This window comes from Protomyctophum parallelum (genome assembly GCF_964188405.1).
Source record: "Protomyctophum parallelum genome assembly, chromosome: 2".
NCBI lineage: Eukaryota > Metazoa > Chordata > Actinopteri > Myctophiformes > Myctophidae > Protomyctophum > Protomyctophum parallelum.
The window spans coordinates 21,404,200-21,424,261 of NC_139699.1; the positions used below are offsets into that span (position 1 = coordinate 21,404,200).

Below are 20,062 nucleotides of genomic sequence, written 5' to 3' on the forward strand. Positions count from 1 at the left end.
TGGAACTATAGTGTCCCTCTGGAGTGAGCTGTCAGTGCAGTATTGTACTGTACTGTACTGTACTGTACTGTACTGTACTGTACTGTACTGTACTGTACTGTACTGTACTGTACTGTACTGTACTGTACTGTACTGTACTGACACTACAGCTCACTTAGGCATTTTTCCACCCAAGTAAAAGTTGAAATACCACAATGCGGAAGTATCAAAAGTACAATTTCTATCAATGTCTGTGATTATAAACTATTGTAGCCATGCACTCACTGCCTGTCCTAGATGCTGTGTGTACTGTACTTTGACTTGTATACAGTATAGCTTCAGGGCTGTACTTAATTCCTCATGTAATGTACTGTTTGTTAAAATCAAAAGGAAAACAGTTTGCTTTTCAGATGGTTATTTGAAGAAAATCCTGGCTTTGTTTTTATAGGCCGCTTGAATATGCATCTGTTCTGGAAAGATTCATGTTGCCTAAGGTGTATAATCTGTTCTGGAAAGATTCATGTTGCCTAGCTCTGGTCCATAGCCTTCTACTGCTTCTACGATTCTGCCCTGCGCAGTAAGGCTATGGGACTTTCTGTTTTAAATCTCAAATCGAAATCAGACCATCCTCTCCTCTTTGGCGTAAATAAAAAGAACGTTTTTGCTACTCACCAAAACAAAGGCGGGTTGTGTCATTAGAAAGCCTACTTTCCTTAGTGGACGCACTCTGAGCCCCCCACCACACGTATAAACGGTACTTTTTGGCCAGAAAGGGATTTCTTTTCACTGGAGGAAAAAATATTCTCTATGAGGCAGTTCTCTGGGCAATATCAGTAGAGGGCGCAGCGGAGTAACTAAAAATATTTTTTTTCCAGTGGAAACAAAATCCCTTTTTGGCCAAAAAGTACAGTTTATACGTGTGGTGGGGGGCTCAGAGTGCGTCCACTAAGGAAAGTAGGCTTTCTAATGACACAACTCGCCTTTGTTTTGGTGAGTAGCAAAAACGTTATTTTTATTTACGCCAAAGAGTAGAGGCTGGTCTGCATTCATGCGAGCGGCGGAAGTTGAGAGTAACATAGCTCTAAATGAAACGCATTAGAGCTATGGACCAGAGCTACATGTTGCCTAAGGTGTATAATCTTCTGTTCTGGAAAGATTCATGTTGCCTAAGGTGTATAATCTTCTGTTCTGGAAAGATTCATGTTGCCTAAGGTGTATAATCTAAAGATATAATCTAAAGATTAATGTTGCCTAAGGTGTATAATCTATAAAGATTCATGTTGCCTAAGGTATATAATCTAAAGATATAATATAAAGATTCATGTTGCCTAAGGTGTATAATCAGATTCATGTTGCCTAAGGTGTATATATAATCTTCAAAGGCCAAGTGCCGTCAAACTACCTTTTAACCAATGAACACAAAGATCTCTTTGATTTCTTGAAAACACATGAGCGAAGGTTGAAAGAGGCTACATTGTGTAATGATTTACAAGCTTTGAGAACACAGAAGACACTCAAAGACATCAGTCAATAGAGCGCACGCACACGGTAGTACCTGTCCAAAGCTGAAACTATATTTAGGTCAAATCCTCCTTTTAGACTGTCGCATGCAAATTAACATAGTTTCACATACGGTTTTGAAAAGGAGAACATGCAAACCAGCTGTAGAACAGAATTAAACCTTTTAATCCACGTGTTGTCTTTGCACAAATTTTCCTTCTTTTTCCACTGATGTTTGGAATAAGGTATTCATTAATAAACGTACCGTATTGTGCATTATTGCGCCACACCCATTACATTCAAATCCACTTGATTTGAATGGTATATAGGCTATTTAGGTGATACAAAAAGTGTTTCTCTTGTGCTCAGGGCCCCCATAATAACAGTGTTTCAATCTGAACATGACCAAAGCTAATACATATCAGAATCTTTTGCTTGTTTTCCCAGGAACCCCTTTTGGTGTTTTAAGCATTGTGTTATTCTTTAGCTATTGAAAAATAGCAGATCTACAAGCTCGTGGCACGGCACCGAGTGCTGCGCTACGAGCTAGTACTGTAGATCTGCTATTTTTGAAAAGTCGTGCAAATGTGGCGCAAGTCTTTGAATATTCTTTCAGAGCGAAAGCTGGAACAACATGTTTTCACATGGGGGAATGCACCTTTTCAGACTCCATCATGGCCCATAGCACTTACCCTAACCCCTTAGATAGCATTTCTGTTGGCTTAGATAGCATTTGACACAGACTTATAGCATGTTATGTAGACAGCACTATAATTGTATTGTATATAGTCATAGCACGCCATAGTACATATGTATAGCATAGTAGTAAATATGTATAGTTTATATGTATAGTGTATGTATAGTTTCATTATATAGATATTCCACTGTTACTTTCTTAGCTTACGCATGTTTCATGATAAATGCTTTTATGTGATGTATTCCCATGCTTTTGTTCTTGCTTAAATGTAAGTCGCTCTGGATTAAGAGCGTCTGCTAAATGCCTAAATTGTAAATTGTAAATTGGGGGCCAACGGCCTAATACATACAATTCTGGGGGTCCTTGACATGAAAATGTTTGAGAACGACTGACATAGAAACATGGGTTTTCTCAGAAAACTGTCAGCATTTGGAAGAGATTTTTAAAATTTCGAGTTGTCAGGCCTAACTTCAAGGCAGTCGCAGGTATAGTTCTTGCACCTGCAAGGTTTTCTAACCGGTAATCGATCAGAATGGCTGTGATTATTGTCTCCACCAGGCCGAAGGCATGGGGAGAGTATGTTTTGCGTCCGTGTGTCCGTCCGTCCGTCTGTTACCAGTTAATCTCTGACACCGTTAACCCGGTCGATGCCAAACTTTGCACACACACTCCCTAGAGCAGGCGTTCTCAACCCGTGGGTCGCGACCCCTAGGGGGGTCCAGGGCTCGAGATTAACGGCGTCCCGACGTCCCGGGGACGGTAAAATATCTATTTGGGACTTAAATTTATCTCATTCGGGACGGTTTCGGGACGAGAGGAGTTTTTACACTGAAAATGCGCATTTCGTGTGCAGCGATGAGCAGCATGAGACCAGCAGCGCTGCCAGCGCCGTCAGTCAGAGAGTTGACAACAACGAACGCACACACCATCATTCACCTAGGAATTATATTGCTTTTGCCCCGTGGATGGGACATTTAGATTTAAAGATTTAGATTTAGATCGGTTGGAAGCATGGATTAAACCATGGTTGTGTGCTACAGAAAGGTTCCATAGGGACATGGAGCTACACTACACCAACGTTTAACGTTAGCTTCCATGCTAGGCTTGCTAGCTGGCATCGACATTAAATAATATGTTGGTATATATCCTCTGAAGCAACAGATGTTTTCTAATGCTCAGATTGTTCTGGAAATGCTGCCCCAACACTGGAATGCACACCCCAAAACGCTCTCATTCCACAGTTTTTATTGTTGATTTATTGATTCCTTCGTCTTAGTATTCCCCCTAATAAAGTTGTTTTTATTTGTTTTCTCATGCCACCCATCATGTAATAGACATTTGAGAATTCATAGACTACCTGCATTGGTAGTCTGTTGGTCTTGATCAAGTAGCCTACACCAACGTTTTATAAGCTACACCAAAATAACAAAATTCATTTGAAAATAAATATCACTGTTCTCAGGTCGAATATTGATATGTGATTAAAATGTGATTAATTTAGATTAATTAATTACAAAGCCTCTGATTAATTCGATTAACATTTTTAACCAAGCCCTATTTTTCATCTGGGAGCATTTTGACTGAAAAGAAACATGACCCCAAACAAATAATGTACTGCATGTATTCAATACATGCAGTACATTATTTGTTTGGCTTAATTGTATTTCTATTACAATAGGAATACAGTTATTCATTTCACAATTTGAGTGGTGCTTTTTTTGTACTTTTTTTCCCCGGGACGGTATACATTTACTTCGGGACGGTTCAAATTGTATTTTGGGACAGTTCCGGGACGGTGGTGAAAAAAGTTAGTCTGGAGCCCTGGGGGGGTCGCCAAATTATTTTGGGGGGTCCGCAAATTATTTTAATTTTATTTATTTTTTGCAACTGAATGGCTGGAATATGGAAATGAAGAGTTTACATATAGTACATATAGTACATGCATAAACTTTCCTTAATGATTATATCTGGTTTCAGTATTCATTTATGATATATTTCATATTCCGTCCTAATTGGCTAACATTGACTTTCAAAGTTTGCAGGATTGGCCCGTTTTGAACAAAAAGCGTCAAATCATGAACGTGCAATTTACGTGAAATCTTTCACACACTGGTTGAGGAATATATCCCACCCTTTTCACATTGGCCTGTTATAGCGCCACCAGGAGGCCACAACCTGATCTGGCCTGGCCTGGAAAAAGTGCCCCTGGAATGATTCTACCAGCAGTGGAGGATGCACGATAGTGGATAGTTTTGAAGAGATGTTGGTTGAGGAGGTTGAATGTACACATGCCTATAATCCCTCTCCGGTGGACCATACACAACATATTGCATGGGAACCCCTTTTGGTGGTTATAGCGTTATGTATACTTTAGCTATTGAAAAATAGCAGATCTACATGGTCATAGCGCGGCACTGAGTGCCACGCTATAAGCTTGTAGGTCTGCTATTTTTGAAAAATTGTGAAAATGTGGTGCAAATCTTAGAATATATATTCTTTCAGAGTGACTGTTTTTAACTCAAATATTTGCTTCTGGGGGGTCCCTGGAACGACATATTTTCAGAATTCAGATAATTTTGGGGCTCCTTGACATGAAAATGTTTGAGAACGACTGACATCAGAAAACTGTCAGGATTCGTAGCATGGCACTCGGTGCCACACTACGAGCTTGTAGATCTGCTATTTTTCAATAGCTAAAGTATAACATAATGCTTAAAACCCGTCCAGAATGGGTTAACCCTGTGAATAGTGAGCAGTTGACTGGATGAAGCACCAGAGCAGACCGGTATACACACAAAGCGTTAATATCAAACACCCAATCCATTTCTTAATCAATTGTGAGCATGAACGCAGTGATCGCATGTGATAATCACACAATGAATTGTGCAGTCATAATACTGTGTGTATGTGCAGCTGTAGCAACAAGATGGTCGATATGAAAGTGTAGCATTACACAGGCCAGTGCAAGAGATTAGAACGGTGTACAACATGGTCGATGATACTGAGCTCAATTTGTGTGCAACTGTGGCTCATTGTCAAAACACCAGCTTGTATGTAATCGGCTTATATATGGGTTTTTTTTTTACCCATAAAAGGGCCACTTCACCCCTTTTGCAACCAGATCTTATTTTAGTGATGTTCAGGAGACTATAAACACTTTCCTGGGGTGTTTCATGGGTAATATGTGTTTTCTTTTAAATATTTTACTATTTCAAAGTGTCTGTGATGTCATGGACACTGCAGTCTCACTGCTGGATTACTACAATGACCACAATGCTTTGCTGCACTCACCCCACCTTGTGGAGAGGGCTGTCTTACCCCGTTTCCAGACCTAAGCGGAAACCGGTTTTGCGCTGCGGACAGAAGAAGTTGTCCGCAGCTTCTTTTCCGAGTTTTTAGACAGCTGGTGGATGGAAAAAAAGCTCCACTTCCGCGGACGACTTGCGCGGAGGAGAGCGCTTCCGGGAAGCTGGCCGTCGCGCAAGTCGTCCGCGGAAGTGGAGCTTTTTTTCCATCCACCAGCTGTCTAAAAACCCGTTTTTTCGGCTGTCCGCAGCTCTTTTGATAGTGTGGCAGTACCCTTACTGTATTATGTAGTCCAGGAAGGAAGTGAGACCAGTGTCCATGACATCACTATGCACTTTGAAATACTAAAATATCTAAACAGATATTACACACATACAAAACCTCCAGGAAAGTGTTTCTTGTCTCCCAAACATCATTAAAATAAGATCTGGTTGAAAAAGGGGTGAAGTTGCCCTTGAAAGGACCACTTAACCCATTTAGGCCTGACCTCAAAATAAAAATAAAATCTTCTAAATCCTCCAATTTTCTGAAATAAATATTTTCACGATGTTTCACTTGGTGGCGCGCTATGAGCTTGTAGATCTGCTATTTTTCAATAGCTAAATTATAACGATGTTTAAAACACCAAAAGGGGTTCGTTCCCGCCCAAAATGGGTTAACCACTTTACAACCTCTCTTCATATAATTGGTCCTCACTAATGTTCATGATCAAATATCACAGTTTTTTTTCCTACTCGGTCTGTGTCTCATGGAAGGGCTGTGGGCAGTTCAGAAACCCGTCCACCAGTGATAATGGAAGCCATCGTTCTCACAATAATACAAATCTAAATATGTTTTTAAAAACATATTGTTTAAAAAAAAGTGAGATAAGTTATAAAGTGTTGAAATGGTCCTTTAAGGCCTCGGGACCCTCAAAATGATATGTACCATATTTGGCAGGGACCCCCAGAAGAGAAAGTTTTTGTTATATAAACATAAGATTCTTTCCAAAAATAGCAGATGCACAAGCCATAGCGGGTCACTTTGTGCCGCACTATGAGCTTGTAGATCTGCTATTTTGGAAAACTTGTGAATATCTTTGAATAGATTTTAAAACATGTTTAACGCAAATGTTCTCTTCCGGAGGTCCCTTGCACAAAAAAAAACATTTTCAGATGGGGGAGTCTGAATGTCAATGTGGTGGTGTTAGAGAGGCAGGGGCTGACATCCCGTAAGAGGGCACTTTTAGACAAAAAATGCGAAAATAGCAGATAGCTACAAGCACAACAAGCTTGTAGATCAGCTATTTATTCCCTTCACCAGGAGGTCAGGGATTTAATGGACTCTACTTGACGTTTAACTCGTCCTCGTATGCACTATGGTGTTAACCGGTTCCGTAATGTCCTGGCAATAGCCTCTCTACACTAGACTGCACGGTTATAGTGAAGTGCAGCAGTGCAGCCATATTCCTTTTGCGCAAAGGGGAAAAAAAGCATTCCATGCATTTCCGTTCAACGGCTCTGGTGTGAGACAGACAGACAGACGGTGACAGGAATTTGCGCATGAACAAAAGACAGCTTTGGCAGCGCTCCTGTTTGGCATTTTATACGTACATGAAAATGCAAAAAAGGAGAAAAATAGCGATTTGTTTTTAAGCCTTACCGACAATAGAACTTTAATTAATTTATTATTAACAACTAGCTGAGCAAGCGGTTTCGATTACAGTGCCATGCTTTTGATCACTTGATCCAGATTCTAAAATAGCCGATCTACAAGCTCTCAACACACCACAGAACTTTGGTGAGTGAGCTTGCAGATCGACTATTTCCGTCAAAGAGATTTTGTGTAGAGGAAAATACTATTACTAACTGTGTATTTTGACTGAATTGGTTAACCCATTCAGGACGGGAACCCCTTTTGGTGTTTTTAAGCATTATGTTATACTTTATCTATTGAAAAATAGCAGATCTACAAGCTCGTAGCGCGGCACCCACGCTATGAGCTTGTATATCTGCTATTTGAAATTTTTGAAAATGTGGCACAAATCTTTGAATATATATTATTTCACATATATATTTTTGCTTCTGGGGGTGTCCCTGGAACAACATATCTTCAGGTGGGGGTCTGCAGCCAAATACAGATAATTCTGGGCGTCCTTGACATGAAAAAGGTTGAGCACCAGCACCACTGACATACTGTAGAAGCATAGGTTTTTCAGGAAACTGTTCTAAATGGGTTAATTCGGTTTTTACGATCGTTTGGTTTTGTATTAAAACTTTGATATTCTGGCAGCCAAGGTGGACGGGTGGGACATTTGGTATATAGTCTTTTTTATTGTCTATATACATTCATGAATCCACTGAAAGTATTTATAGGGGTTTCTTGTGACCCTACCATTAACATCCTATGGCAGGCAAAAATGTCAAACTTTCCTTTTGCTTTAAGTAGCATGTGACACGTCAAACATTATTCTGAATTCATTCCAAGCATTAGTTTTGCACAAAATACACTCCTTGGGCTAAAAGCAGCCATAGCCACTTGCCCAAATGTGCCCAAAATGTGCTGACCCCATCACATTTGTCATGATGTCTATGGCCGTTTTTAGCCCAAGGAGTGTATTTTATGCAAAACTAATGCTTGGAATGGATTCAGAATCACAAAAACTCCCTATAGTTTTACATGTCACATGCTACTTAAAGCAAAATGCTGCCATAGGATGTTAATGGTAGGGTCACAATAAACCCCTATAAAAAATGCCCAATACTTTCAGCCTGTCAGCAAGTGGATTCATGAATGTATATAGACAATAGTTGAGGCCAATACAAAATACTATATACCAAATTTCCCACCCGTCCACCTCGGCTGCCAGACTACAGTGATTCTCAACCCCTTTTAATTTCAAGAACCACCAGTTTGACATGAATTAGTCTACGGACCCCACATTTAATGGCATTTCTATCCCTGGGGCCCCCAATTTATATTGTAAAATCATTATTCTTTCTTTTGCAGTCTGTTCTTTTATGTTCGAGCACCCGTTGAATTAGCCCGGGATGTGCGTGCACCTCCGGACCACATAAACCTTGTTTTGACCAGAAATGCCGTCTGGGACGACAAGGAATAGGAGATACAGGCGATTGAAAGAAACAGATAGAATGGGTGTTTATGGGCACGACGATCAAGATGGCGTGCGATCCAGTGCTATTGACAACACCAGCTAGCAACCCAAAGCTAACGTGAGTAGCATTGCGACTTGATCAATCAAAAGTACTATAAAATATCAATTGCCGCACATCTACGGCATTGGCGTGACATTTATTAATTGTCGTAGAAGTAGATCAACGCCAATGGCGTTTTTTGTGTTAATTTATGAAAAAAACTGTTACGGCATAGCCCACACTTTGAAAACCACTGCCCTAGTAGAAGTAGATAAATCTTCAGGGTCTTCAGTCTCTTAAAAAAAAAAGTGCTCTGTGGATTTTTTTTAAATGACCTTGAAGGTGTTCTGAGCTCTGCCAAAAGAACGGTTCCTTGAACTGGAGCAGAATGAACTGCCCTCATATTGTTCTGTTCTGTTCTGTTCTGTTCTGTTCTGTTCTGTTCTGTTCTGTTCTGTTCGTCCGTCTGTCCGTCCGTCTGTCTGTCAGTCACTCCGCTTGCTCCTCTCCTCTCCTCTCCTCTCCTCTCCTCTCCTCTCCTCTCCTCTCCTCTCCTCTCCTCTCCTCTCCTCTCCTCTCCTCTCCTCTCCTCTCCTCTCTCTGCTGTGGAAAATCTGGTTCTGCACTTTTCGAGTCGTTTGTTCCATGCAAATGTCCTTGCTGGTATTGCTGTGTGCTTAACCATGCGGTTAGGTGCAGCGGGGAGGAGACACCTGAGGCACTGAGCCAAACCTTTCAGCATAAAAAAAAAAACCTAATCCCATGGCTGGTTCTCAAAGTGGGCCGTCCGCCCGGTGCCCTCGAGTGGGTTATCCGGAGGTCCCTGCTAAATTACATATGACATATAAATAATAAACATATTTCTTTGTAAATACAAATACTTTTTTTTAAAGGTTAAAGGCAGCGTACCACGCCGGCATCTACTTTGTCTCAGTTTAATTGTGACAAAGTTGTGGAAATATTAGCCAAAGCAACTATACAGCCTCTATAGAGCGTCTATAGAGCGTCGCAGTCCCGCCCCCTACCAGGGCCCAGGAGATGATTCCCCGTTCATTTTCCTCATAGACATTTCAATAAGTATTTATTTAATAGATCGAAGGGACAGTGGTGACAGAGCAACAAAGGCAACTACCAGAGGGGACTAACTAATCAGACTTATTGGCTCTGTTAGAGCCTCCCATCACTGGAACAGTCTCCCCACAGAAGTAAGAGAGACTTCCAGCTATCTGACCTTCAAATTCAACCTGAAAAGGTGGCTAAAAACTATTCAAATCTGTAATCATGAGTAACTATCAGCACTATTTTTCACCGGTGTCATTTTTTACTTCACTTTGTAGTTGTAGTTGTATTGTGTTTTTGTATGGATATAGTGTTGGGTGCTTGCACACATGGCATCAAAGCATGGTGTCGTGTGCTGGCACACTATATACACTATTTTATCATTCATTTTTTTAAGAGCCTGCTCAGGGACTACAGATTAAATTTAGCTTTGGCTAACTCTGGCACATTTACATTGAGGTGAAAACTGACATGTTGATTAATGAGCTTTGTCCCTGTCAAATAAAGAAATTAAATAAATAAATTAAGGGAATCGATCATTGTGGAAGAGGAAGAAGTGAAAGTGAAATGACATGCTCTGTTTTGTGTGCATACTGTTTTCTTTTATGCAGTGTATAGAGTCGCGAATGGAGATATTTTCTGTGACTTCGGTCGTACGGAGCTGCATGGGTTAACAAAGGGGGGGGACGAAGAACCAAACGAGATTTGATAGTGCCTCCCCTGCTTTATATTTCTTAACTACACAGCCGCAGCTATTATAGCCTAGAGCCTATAGCCAGACGTGTGTTTGTATGGATGGGTTGATTGATTATAGGTTTAGGTTTATTTATTTAGCATGTAGTACAAAAAATAGACAATAACATATCAAAGAACAAAAATACAATGCAAGGAAGGGAAGAAGCCAGAAGGCTTATTTTGAATCCTTTCCTGTAGGAAGAGGTCATTGGTTTAAAAGATTAAAAGTTCATAAAGAACAGTACATAAGTCTACAAGTTGGCAAAGGGGGGCAGCTGTGCAGTAAAGAAATAAAAACACAGACTGCACAAAAAACAGAAATAAACAATACAACAACAAACACACAAAAGAAAATATAACGCATCAAGGTAAAACATGTAATCTACAGAGAGGAAGAAATAAGACATTTCTTTAGATGTTTTTTGAATATTGGCAAGGATACTGAGGATTTAAGTGAAGCATCTAGGGAGTTCCATAGATGAGGGCCTCTAAATTTGATGAAAGATTGATGTTTTGAAGTGCGACAATAGGGTAATTCAAAATGATCTCTTTGCCTTGTGGGGTAGGAGTGAATGGCTACGTTTACATGAGCAGTTAAATCCCCTTTTCATTCCGAATAGAAGTTCAATCCTATTAAACGTTGTTATGTAAACACCTACAAAAACTTACATCCGAATGAAAACGCTCGATGCGATCTAAAAACCATTCCGATGTCACTGGCCGGATTACTCCGATGTTCATTGCGATTGAAAGAAAATTGGACTCATGTATACGCTGCTTCGGATGTAAGTTCATTCTGGTCTTTCTGAGCATGCTCATTTCCATTGCGCTCCAACTCCAAGGCGCTCATATCCAAGGCGCACCGAGGAGTTTGCACATAGAGTGCGTTATTTCTTGCATTTTGCAGCTCCGAAATCCCCCCCAAAAAACGTGGAGCAGGCTGCAGCATGCAGTGATGATTGATGATCCCCCTGTGAGTGTTCAAAGATCCAACCGTCCCGAGTTGATCATGATCACTGATCATTTTCAAATTATATAGTGCATCGGGGACTCACAGAAAGACAGTGGAGAGAGGACACAATGCCGTCAGCCCGCGCACGCACACGCACACACACACACACACACACACACACACACACACACACACACACACATGCACACACACACACACGCAGTCCCAAGAATACGCTATTATGTGGGGCACATTGTCAGCCTGTAGATCAGCTCTTACTTACACAATGTATGCCTATACGTGCATTGTGCAAAGACGAAGCACAAATAAATCCAATAGCCTTGTGAGGCGCGCAGCGAAAAGTTGATAAATGCGATGTTTTACTGCTTTAGTGTGACTGTGTGTGTGTGTGTGTGTGTGTGTGTGTGTGTGTGACTGTGTGTGTGTGTGTGTGTGTGTGTGTGTGTGTGTGTGTGTGTGTGTGTGTGTGTGTGTGTGTGTGTGTGTGTGTGCGTTCTCTCTCTCTCTCTCTCTCTCTCTCTCTCTCTCTCTCTCTCTGGTCCAGTGCTTACAGCAAGCGAGAGATGAAATGATGGGATTTCAAAGTATATGGTCTACTGGTGTTCTGAATGAACTGCCTATATTTTATGTGTCCAACAGATGGTGTAGTTTCACGTGAAATAACATGTGTCATGGCTTATATCACACCGACGGCAACGTCCATGTAAACATTCGTTCGGAATGACCATTTCCCATGTAAACTCGCGGCAAAAAACATTACATCGGATGTATTTTATTCGGAAGTATTTATTCGGAATGATCACCCTTCATGTAAACGTAGCCATTGTCAGAAGTAACACGGAAGAAATTGTGAAAAGAAGACAGAATGTCTTGCATGCATTTTTTTAATTTAAACATAAATAAACAGGTCTGAAAAACGTTTACTTTGTCAATGGGTAATAGTGAATATTTAATAAAGAGCGGGGCAGACGGCTCATACCGATTTGAATGTGAAATCATTCTCAGAAACCTTTTTTGAATGATCAGTAATTTAGTGAGATGTGTTGAATATGTAGCAGCCCAGACAATATTACAGTAATTAATATGAGGGAAAATTAAGCTATAATAGTGTTAAATGACATGAAGGAAGAACACAAGGGCAGATTTTTCTCAATATACCAAGCATCTTCATAGACTTCATAGTACTCAGAATTAGATAATTCCTAGCTCTGGTCTATAGCTCTAATGTCGTCGCCAGAGTCAATCAACCATGGTAACCAACCATATTATGATAATTCATTATAAGTGTTATGTTGATTTTCCTGTCGATCTGAATATTAATTGATTTACACTACAGCCCCAACCCTCTAAACCAGAATATATTATGACTGAGCTGTCATCGTTCCCTGATGAATTGAAAATGGAGAACCCTGATATAATCTTAGTGCTTTTTCTGATTTTTTTTTGAGTGGTGCAACCACTCCCTTACGAAGCTATGTGTGTGGGTAGCTGGGTAGCTGGGTGGCTGGGTGTCTGGGTATGAGCACGAAAACAACATGGTTGTTTTTCACCACCTGTGCGCAACCTAACGTGCACACAAACACACACGCACATATTAACTGTATATATGATGCTTTCGGGTGTGCCAGTACAGTACAGTGACAGTACAGTACAGTAGAGGGTACAGTAGAGGGACCCCCACACGGTAACTCTGTCATTTCTCTACAGTTTCGGACGCGGGGCGGCTTGCCGGAACCGGGCTGGCACCCTGGGTGCTTTCCTGTGGGTCCCTGTACTGTACTGTATTGTACTGTAACACCCCATAATCATATATCTCTGCTGAAGAAACCTCTTAACTCCAAATTGTTCATTTTTCAGAAAATGAAAATGTATACGTTTTTCAGGAAATTAAGAAAACCTTATATTTTCAAAACAAAGCAATACTGCCTCATCAAAGTTGGTGTTGTGAGTTTATATATTGTCAATGACTTCCATGAGAGGGGGAGAGGTGGTGGAGTTAGTTGCTTTAGCAATTAACTGCCCTATTTTATATTTTGCCTATTTGAAACAACACATTGCATTGTGTATTTGTGACCTTGTCACAATGCAATGCACACTAGCTATTGAAAAGACAAACAAAGTCATATACCTTTGTTTAGATTCTTTACAAATCTTATTTTGTGGAGGTCCGTGGCACAATAACCTATTTTCAAAAGTAGGTCCTTGGGCCAAATACATATCAATTTGGGGGTCCTTGATATGAAAAAGTTACGTCGTGCATGTTCTTTTTTTTTGTTACCCACCATTGCTGAAATCCGATCTACTTTTCATTCAAAGGTTGAAATTGAGCAAATCATATTGCATTTTTACCGAGAGACAGCAATTAAATTATACTTGGAAGAATCAATATGTTGTAAAATGTTGATGGCTATAAGCGGGGCCGTGAATGATGTTTTTCTCATGTTGACTTGTGAAGTGGGGATGCTGTTACTACCAACGGAATCATATCGTCTCAAGCAGCGAGAACAATCCAGGCCTCATATCTATGTCGCATATAAATCTGATTTTGAAGGTCAGATATTATATTTGTCATCACATACCAGATGTTCGAGTTTTTGCAATTTTGTCAAAGAGTTATTGATTTTATTTGTTTATCACGCTTTTCCCTCCCCCTGACTTTCAGAACGTGGAGGTTTTTTGTTTAATTTCTAAATGAGTTTCACTGCTCAGCAGTGGGTTTTATATATATATATATATATATATATATATATATATATATATATATATATATATATGTGTGTGTATGTCGATGTAATGTTGTCGATCTGCCATCTAAATCCTGACAGTTTTCAGAAAAACCTATGTTTCTATGTCAGTAGTTCTCAAACATTTTCATGTCAAGGACCCCCAAAAATATATGTAATTGGCCGCCGAAAATGTGTTGTTCCAGGGACCCCCCAGGCCATGAAGCAAAGATTTGAATTAAAAACGTTCGCTGTGAAAGAATATATATAGTAGATCTACAAGCTCGTAGCGCGCCACGCGGTGCCGAGCTTGTAGATCTGCTATTTTTCAATAGCTAAATTATAACATAATGCTTAAAACACCAAAAGGGGTTCCCGCCCAAAATGTGTTAAAAGTTTCCTGGGGTTGCTTCCAGTTGGCTGTCCACTTACTTACCTTCACTACTTTTTTTTTGATATTTCAGATTGTACAGTGAATACGGACATGAAAGGGAGGATAATCAATTGTGGGACAGGCTTAACATAAGCTCAACTTGAACTCTACACAAACTATCAGAAGTACATTACATTACGTTTTTAGCACTTGGGAAAGCATCTTCTGTGTCGTTTTAGATTTTACAACTGTATTTATTAAAAATGGCAGATCTACAGTACACACTCGCTTGTATATTTGCTCTATCTATAGTATGTCTGCTTTTTTTTTTTAAGATTTTCAAAAAATCTTGAAAGTGTTTGATATTTTTTCCAATAGTTTCTGGGGGTCCCTCCCTGGCATGAAACACTTTCAGATGGGGGGTCTCCGCTGCCAAATATATATGAATTGGGGGATCCTTGGCACAAAAAAGTTTTCTAACTAATTTAGAAGTCATTTGTAGAATTGGCCTCTAGGTCTTATTGGTCTAAGAAGTAATTAATTTAAAAGCGAGTGCATGCTGTCTAACCCATGTGAAGTGGGCGACGAGACTATACTCCCTCCCTCCTGCATTTATAGCCACCCAAATGAAAAGCAGGGGCGGTTGTCAAATCGTCCCCTTCTGGTGTTAACTTCATTTGCATGTTGTGTATGCTGGTGGAGCGGGCTCTGTCTATACTTCTGCAAGTGATGACTGAAGTTGTGCCTCCCCTCCCTCCCTCCCTCCCTCTCTCTCTCCTCTCTCTCTCTCTCTCCTCTTTGTCTCTCTCTCTCTCTCTCCCTCTTGACAGGTATAGATGAGAGGCCCCCCAGCCAAGCGTCGTCCTGGGCCACCCCAGGGGGCCAGTCGTCCAGTCCCTCGTCATACGAGTCCTCTCGGGTAAGATATACCCCCCCCCCACACACACACACACCTTCTTCTTGTCGGTGTTGTCTTTGGCAGCACATTTAGTTTTAGTCTCGGGGCTCTTTTTATTTTGCAAAACATTTTTGAATAGTCAAAATGGCCAGTCTACAAGCCCACAACGTGTCAATGTAGATTGGCTAGTTGAACTATTCAAAAGTCTTTTTCAAAATAGTAAAAAAAATCACACCCGTGTGAACTGAGTGGTGCAACTCCCCTCTCTCTCTCCTCTCTCACTCTCTCATTAGCAGGCAACAATGCAGCACTCTCTCTCTCTCTCTGTTTCTGGCAAAACAGCGCCCCTACTGGTACTCATAGTCATACTGGTGCTCATTAACGTCACATAGTTAGGTGAACCAACACATAGGTGAACACGGACATTGCTGTTCCTTGGAGTGGTTGCACCACTCAAAAAAGGCAAAGACGTTTAGGGATAAGGGGTTTTTAGCGGTGACGAAAATGGAGCCCATAGTCTCTTGAATAGTTTTAATTTAGTTTCAGTCACATTTTAGTCACCTGGAATGTTTTAGTGTTAGTCTAGTTTTAGTCGACTAAATATCATAAGATTTTAGTCGACTAAATCTACAGTTGATTTAGTCGACTAAAATGCATTTTGGTGGGCCTTGATGCCGTCCTAATGGCTGTTTTCTTACACTGAAATAAAAATGACTTATAGTTGATCTCTTGTCCATTAGTCCCTTCCTGACATTTTAGTCTAGTTTTTATTTGTTGACGAAATTGTCAGTATTTTAGTCATAGTTTTAGTCATCATAGCTTAGTTTTCATTTAGTTTCCTTTTAGTTTTCATCAGTGAAAAGAGGTAGTCGACGAAAACAACAACACTGCTGTCTTGAATTGCAGTTTCTCAACGGCATCGCCTGAGTCAGTGTTGTGTTTGTGTGTTTGTGTGAATAACGTCCTCTCCCGCTGCTGTCTTTGTGTTGTGTTTGTCCCTTACACAGTGTCTCCGCCACAATGCCCCTGTATGCATTTCATTGAATGTCAATCTCCTGTCACTTCCTATCAGAATTCAGCTAAATGTCAGAGGCAGCTCAGGCTTTGCATTACCTTGTTTACTTCCCAGTTGCCCTTCCCCGTTGGACGTCTACGGGCTATGGTAGCACCGGCAGCCCTGATTTGAATTATAAGATGGGAGACGCTTGAGATATCTTTGCTCTGGGTGCATATAAATGAGTGTTTCTGACAGCGCACGGCACAGCAGCAGTAAGCAGACAGCTGTTCGCACCACCATAACGCACGCACGCACGCACGCAAACACACACAGCGTTACAAAGGTTATTTACATGTGGACTAGTCTATGTATGATTTACCTTGTCGGGCGGCCTATAATTTGTCAAACTTTATATGAAAATGTGACCTTAGCAGTGCCGTGTGTGTGTGTGTGTGTGTGTGTGTGTGTGTGCGCGTGCGTGCGTGTGCGCATGCATGTGTGTGTGAAAATGTTGAATAATTTAGATTTTTGTTTTAAACATAATCTTCTCTTCCGGGGGTCCCTGGCACAAATCAATTTCAGATGATGGTCTGCGGCCAAATACATATCATTTTGGGGGTCCTGTTTGAGAACTCCTGTCCTGTCCTGTCCTGTCCTGTCCTGTCCTGTCCTGTCCTGTCCTGTCCTGTCCTGTCCTGTCCTGTCCTGTCCTGTCCTGTCCTGTCGAGTCCTCATGTTAATTGAATATGAAGGACCCCAATGGAAACGATCCATAGGCTTTCTTGGGTTTTAAATCTTCTTAGCAGACCTTGTATTGAACTGTACTTTACTGTGCTTTTTTCTGCAAACTGTTAGCCCGGGGGTATGTGAAACCATTAAATCCGGGCACCCAGCTATTTGCAGCTTCAGAACCTATTTCAAGGTTGCTCCGCGCCATCTTGGAAGTAGCTAGAAGTAGCTAGATGTAGCCAAAACAGCCCAGAGGGGATCGACAACAATGGGAGGTTTGATTACTTCTAACGCGACAACTGACGGGACCGCGATGGGCCGTCAAAAACGTAAGCTTTGGTTAGAATTGGAAGGGTTGATTTAGATCAATGAGTGATAGTTATTCACGTTGTCACAAAATGTCTTTGTTTTCTGAAAACCTATGTTTCTATGACAGTGGTTCTCCAATAATTCATGTTAAAGGTTTTATGACATTCATTTTAATTTATTTTTCTTTTTCGTTTTTCTTTTAGGTTTTATGACCTCAATTACACCCCAAAATCCTGAACTTTGAACATTCAGTGGATTTTCTGTGGTCTGGAGTTTTCTTTGGGGTTTGGAAGCCTTTTGAGCTACAATGAAAACAGGCAAGACAGTGAAAACAGTGACATCTGCTGGCAAATCCCATTGACATATATGGGATTTGCAGGCTCTTACATCACAAACTGCCGGCAAATCAGAGCACCTGTTTGAGCCAGAAAACCCCAGACCACAGGAATTCTATTGAATGTTAAAAGTTCAGGTTTTTTGGGTGTAATTGAGCTTAGAAAACCTAAAAAAATAAGAACAATTCCAAAACCTTTTTTTTAATGTCACAATCCCTTTAAGGACCCCAAAAATGTTATGTAATTGGCCGTCGACCCCATCTGAAAATATGTTGTTCCAGGACCCCCCCCCCCCCCCCCCCCCCAGAAGCAAATATTTGAGTTAAAAACGTTCACTGTGGAATTATATATACCGGGACCTGGATGGAATATAACCGGTGCATTACATTTTTTACAAAAAAATAAAATCGGTATGTCCATGGCATACTGTGACCATAAATGTAGGTCGTCCTAAGTAGTCCTTGGCAGAGAAGGAGTTTTAAGCATGTTAGACTGATTGAAAACACATGTCCCTGCTTAGGTAACTGATATGGTGAGTCCTAATCTAATGCATGAGGGGACGGTCATTTTTAGATTGGATATGCCGTTACGTTCATATTGTCTGTGATGTAATGTTGCATCAAGGGGTGCTGTAAGTCCATGCATGAAATATAACAAATGATGTTATAAATATAACATTAAGGTCTCCCCTCATTCATTAGAATGACAATATCGCTCACCAGAAGCAGAGACCTGTGTGTGTTTTTTTTCTTCAATGAGTCTAAACGTGGAGTTTGACGTTCTGATAGAAGCCCATTCAACTTCAAACTAATAGAAGAGTTGCGACATTGATGGGGCAGAAAACAGCCCGGTCACATGGTTCATGTACTCGCGCGAGCCCATAGATTCCAATGCATTCCGTAAACTTCCGGTTGTCCCCCATTCAATACTTCAGTTTTTTTTTTTTGTCGTATAGGCTACGGTCTATCTCAGGGGTGCCCACGCTTTTTTTTTTTAACTTGAGAGCTACTTTCAAAATGACGAGCTCAACAAGATCTACCCACCGAATACCATTGCTGAAAATAGTCTAAATATGTCATGGAATAGGTAGGGTTTGTGAGTGATAAACTCCAGCGGCGGACCGCCTGCAGTCCCTCCTCTGACCAGTAGGGGCCGAGTGCTTCAACGTTGGAGAGACTCAAGGGGCTTCTTGGGCCACGCCCCCAGACAGAGGCAAATTCAAAGGAAACAAACAGCAGAGGGTGCTGTTTTTTCTTACTTTTTTGCCGATGGGTTCCCATATTGACTTGAACGTACAAAGCACTAGAAAAGGGGAAAAACTGTGGCAGTGATCATGACACCAACTTTTGATGGGAAGCGGGGGCGTGTCTGATCTAACGAATATCAAATAATACATTTTGAAACAAACACCAAAGAACATGTCTGGGGTTCAAGTACCTGTGAAAATGACCCCAGGCCAGAAGTTGTTTTAAAAGGGAAATTTATAGTACGGCTTTTATAGTGTGTGTGTGTGTGTGTGTGTGTGTGTGTGTGTGTGTGTGTGTGTGTGTGTGTGTGTGTGTGTGTGTGTGTGTGTGTGTGTGTGTGTGTGTGTGTGTGTGTGTGTGTGTGTGTCGGTCATGTGTGAACAGCCCTGAGACCCAGTCGTGGTGACCTTGGCTGCCGGCCACCGGCTCTGCAGCTAGGGCTACACCCAGGGATGCCCCCCCCACACACACACCCAGGGCTGCCCCCCCCCCCACACACACACCCAGGGCTGGCAGGTTGACAGTATAAGGAGGGCCGTGCCACCCCCCCCCCCCCCCTATCCCACCCAGTTAGGGCTGTCACCATTACACATTGGAGTTGACGATCAGTTACTTGACGATCAGTTACTTGACGATCAGTTACTTGACGTCACTTGAACATTGGAACTTATATGAATAAAGGGTTTCCAACATTTTTCAGGACAAGGATCCCTTAGCTGAGGATATTATTATTATTATTATTATTATTATATTAGCTAGTCTAGCAGAGTAGCTCAGAGCCTCAGCCTGATGGCATATATGGAATATCTCCCACCGATCCATAGGGACATCCCTTTGGTCTAGTGGTTAAGATGTTGGACTTTCACGCAGGAGACCCGAGTTCGAATCCTGTGTGTTACACTTGCTCGGATCGATCATTGCAAGATCTTGGTTTGCTCACTCCTGTTTTGATGTACCGTATGTAGGATTAGATTAGGCACTTATATGCATTCACCTTCTGCCTATTCATTTTGATCACCTCTAACCATGTAACAGTTTCTTTATGTTAATGTATAATTGTGTTGGTGC

At 41.2% G+C, this 20,062-nt stretch overlaps 1 protein-coding gene across 1 annotated transcript in view; it reads left to right on the top strand.

The window, feature by feature from the left end:
* Positions 1–20,062, top strand: part of LOC310854561 (transcription factor 12-like) — a gene marked incomplete at its 3' end in the record, with an annotated part of 39,023 nt that overhangs the window by 18,686 nt on the left and 275 nt on the right. The window contains exon 4 of the mRNA XM_083759239.1: positions 15,310–15,398. Within this exon, the coding sequence (XP_083615365.1) occupies positions 15,310–15,398 (89 nt within the window). The remainder of the gene's footprint in view (positions 1–15,309; positions 15,399–20,062) is intronic.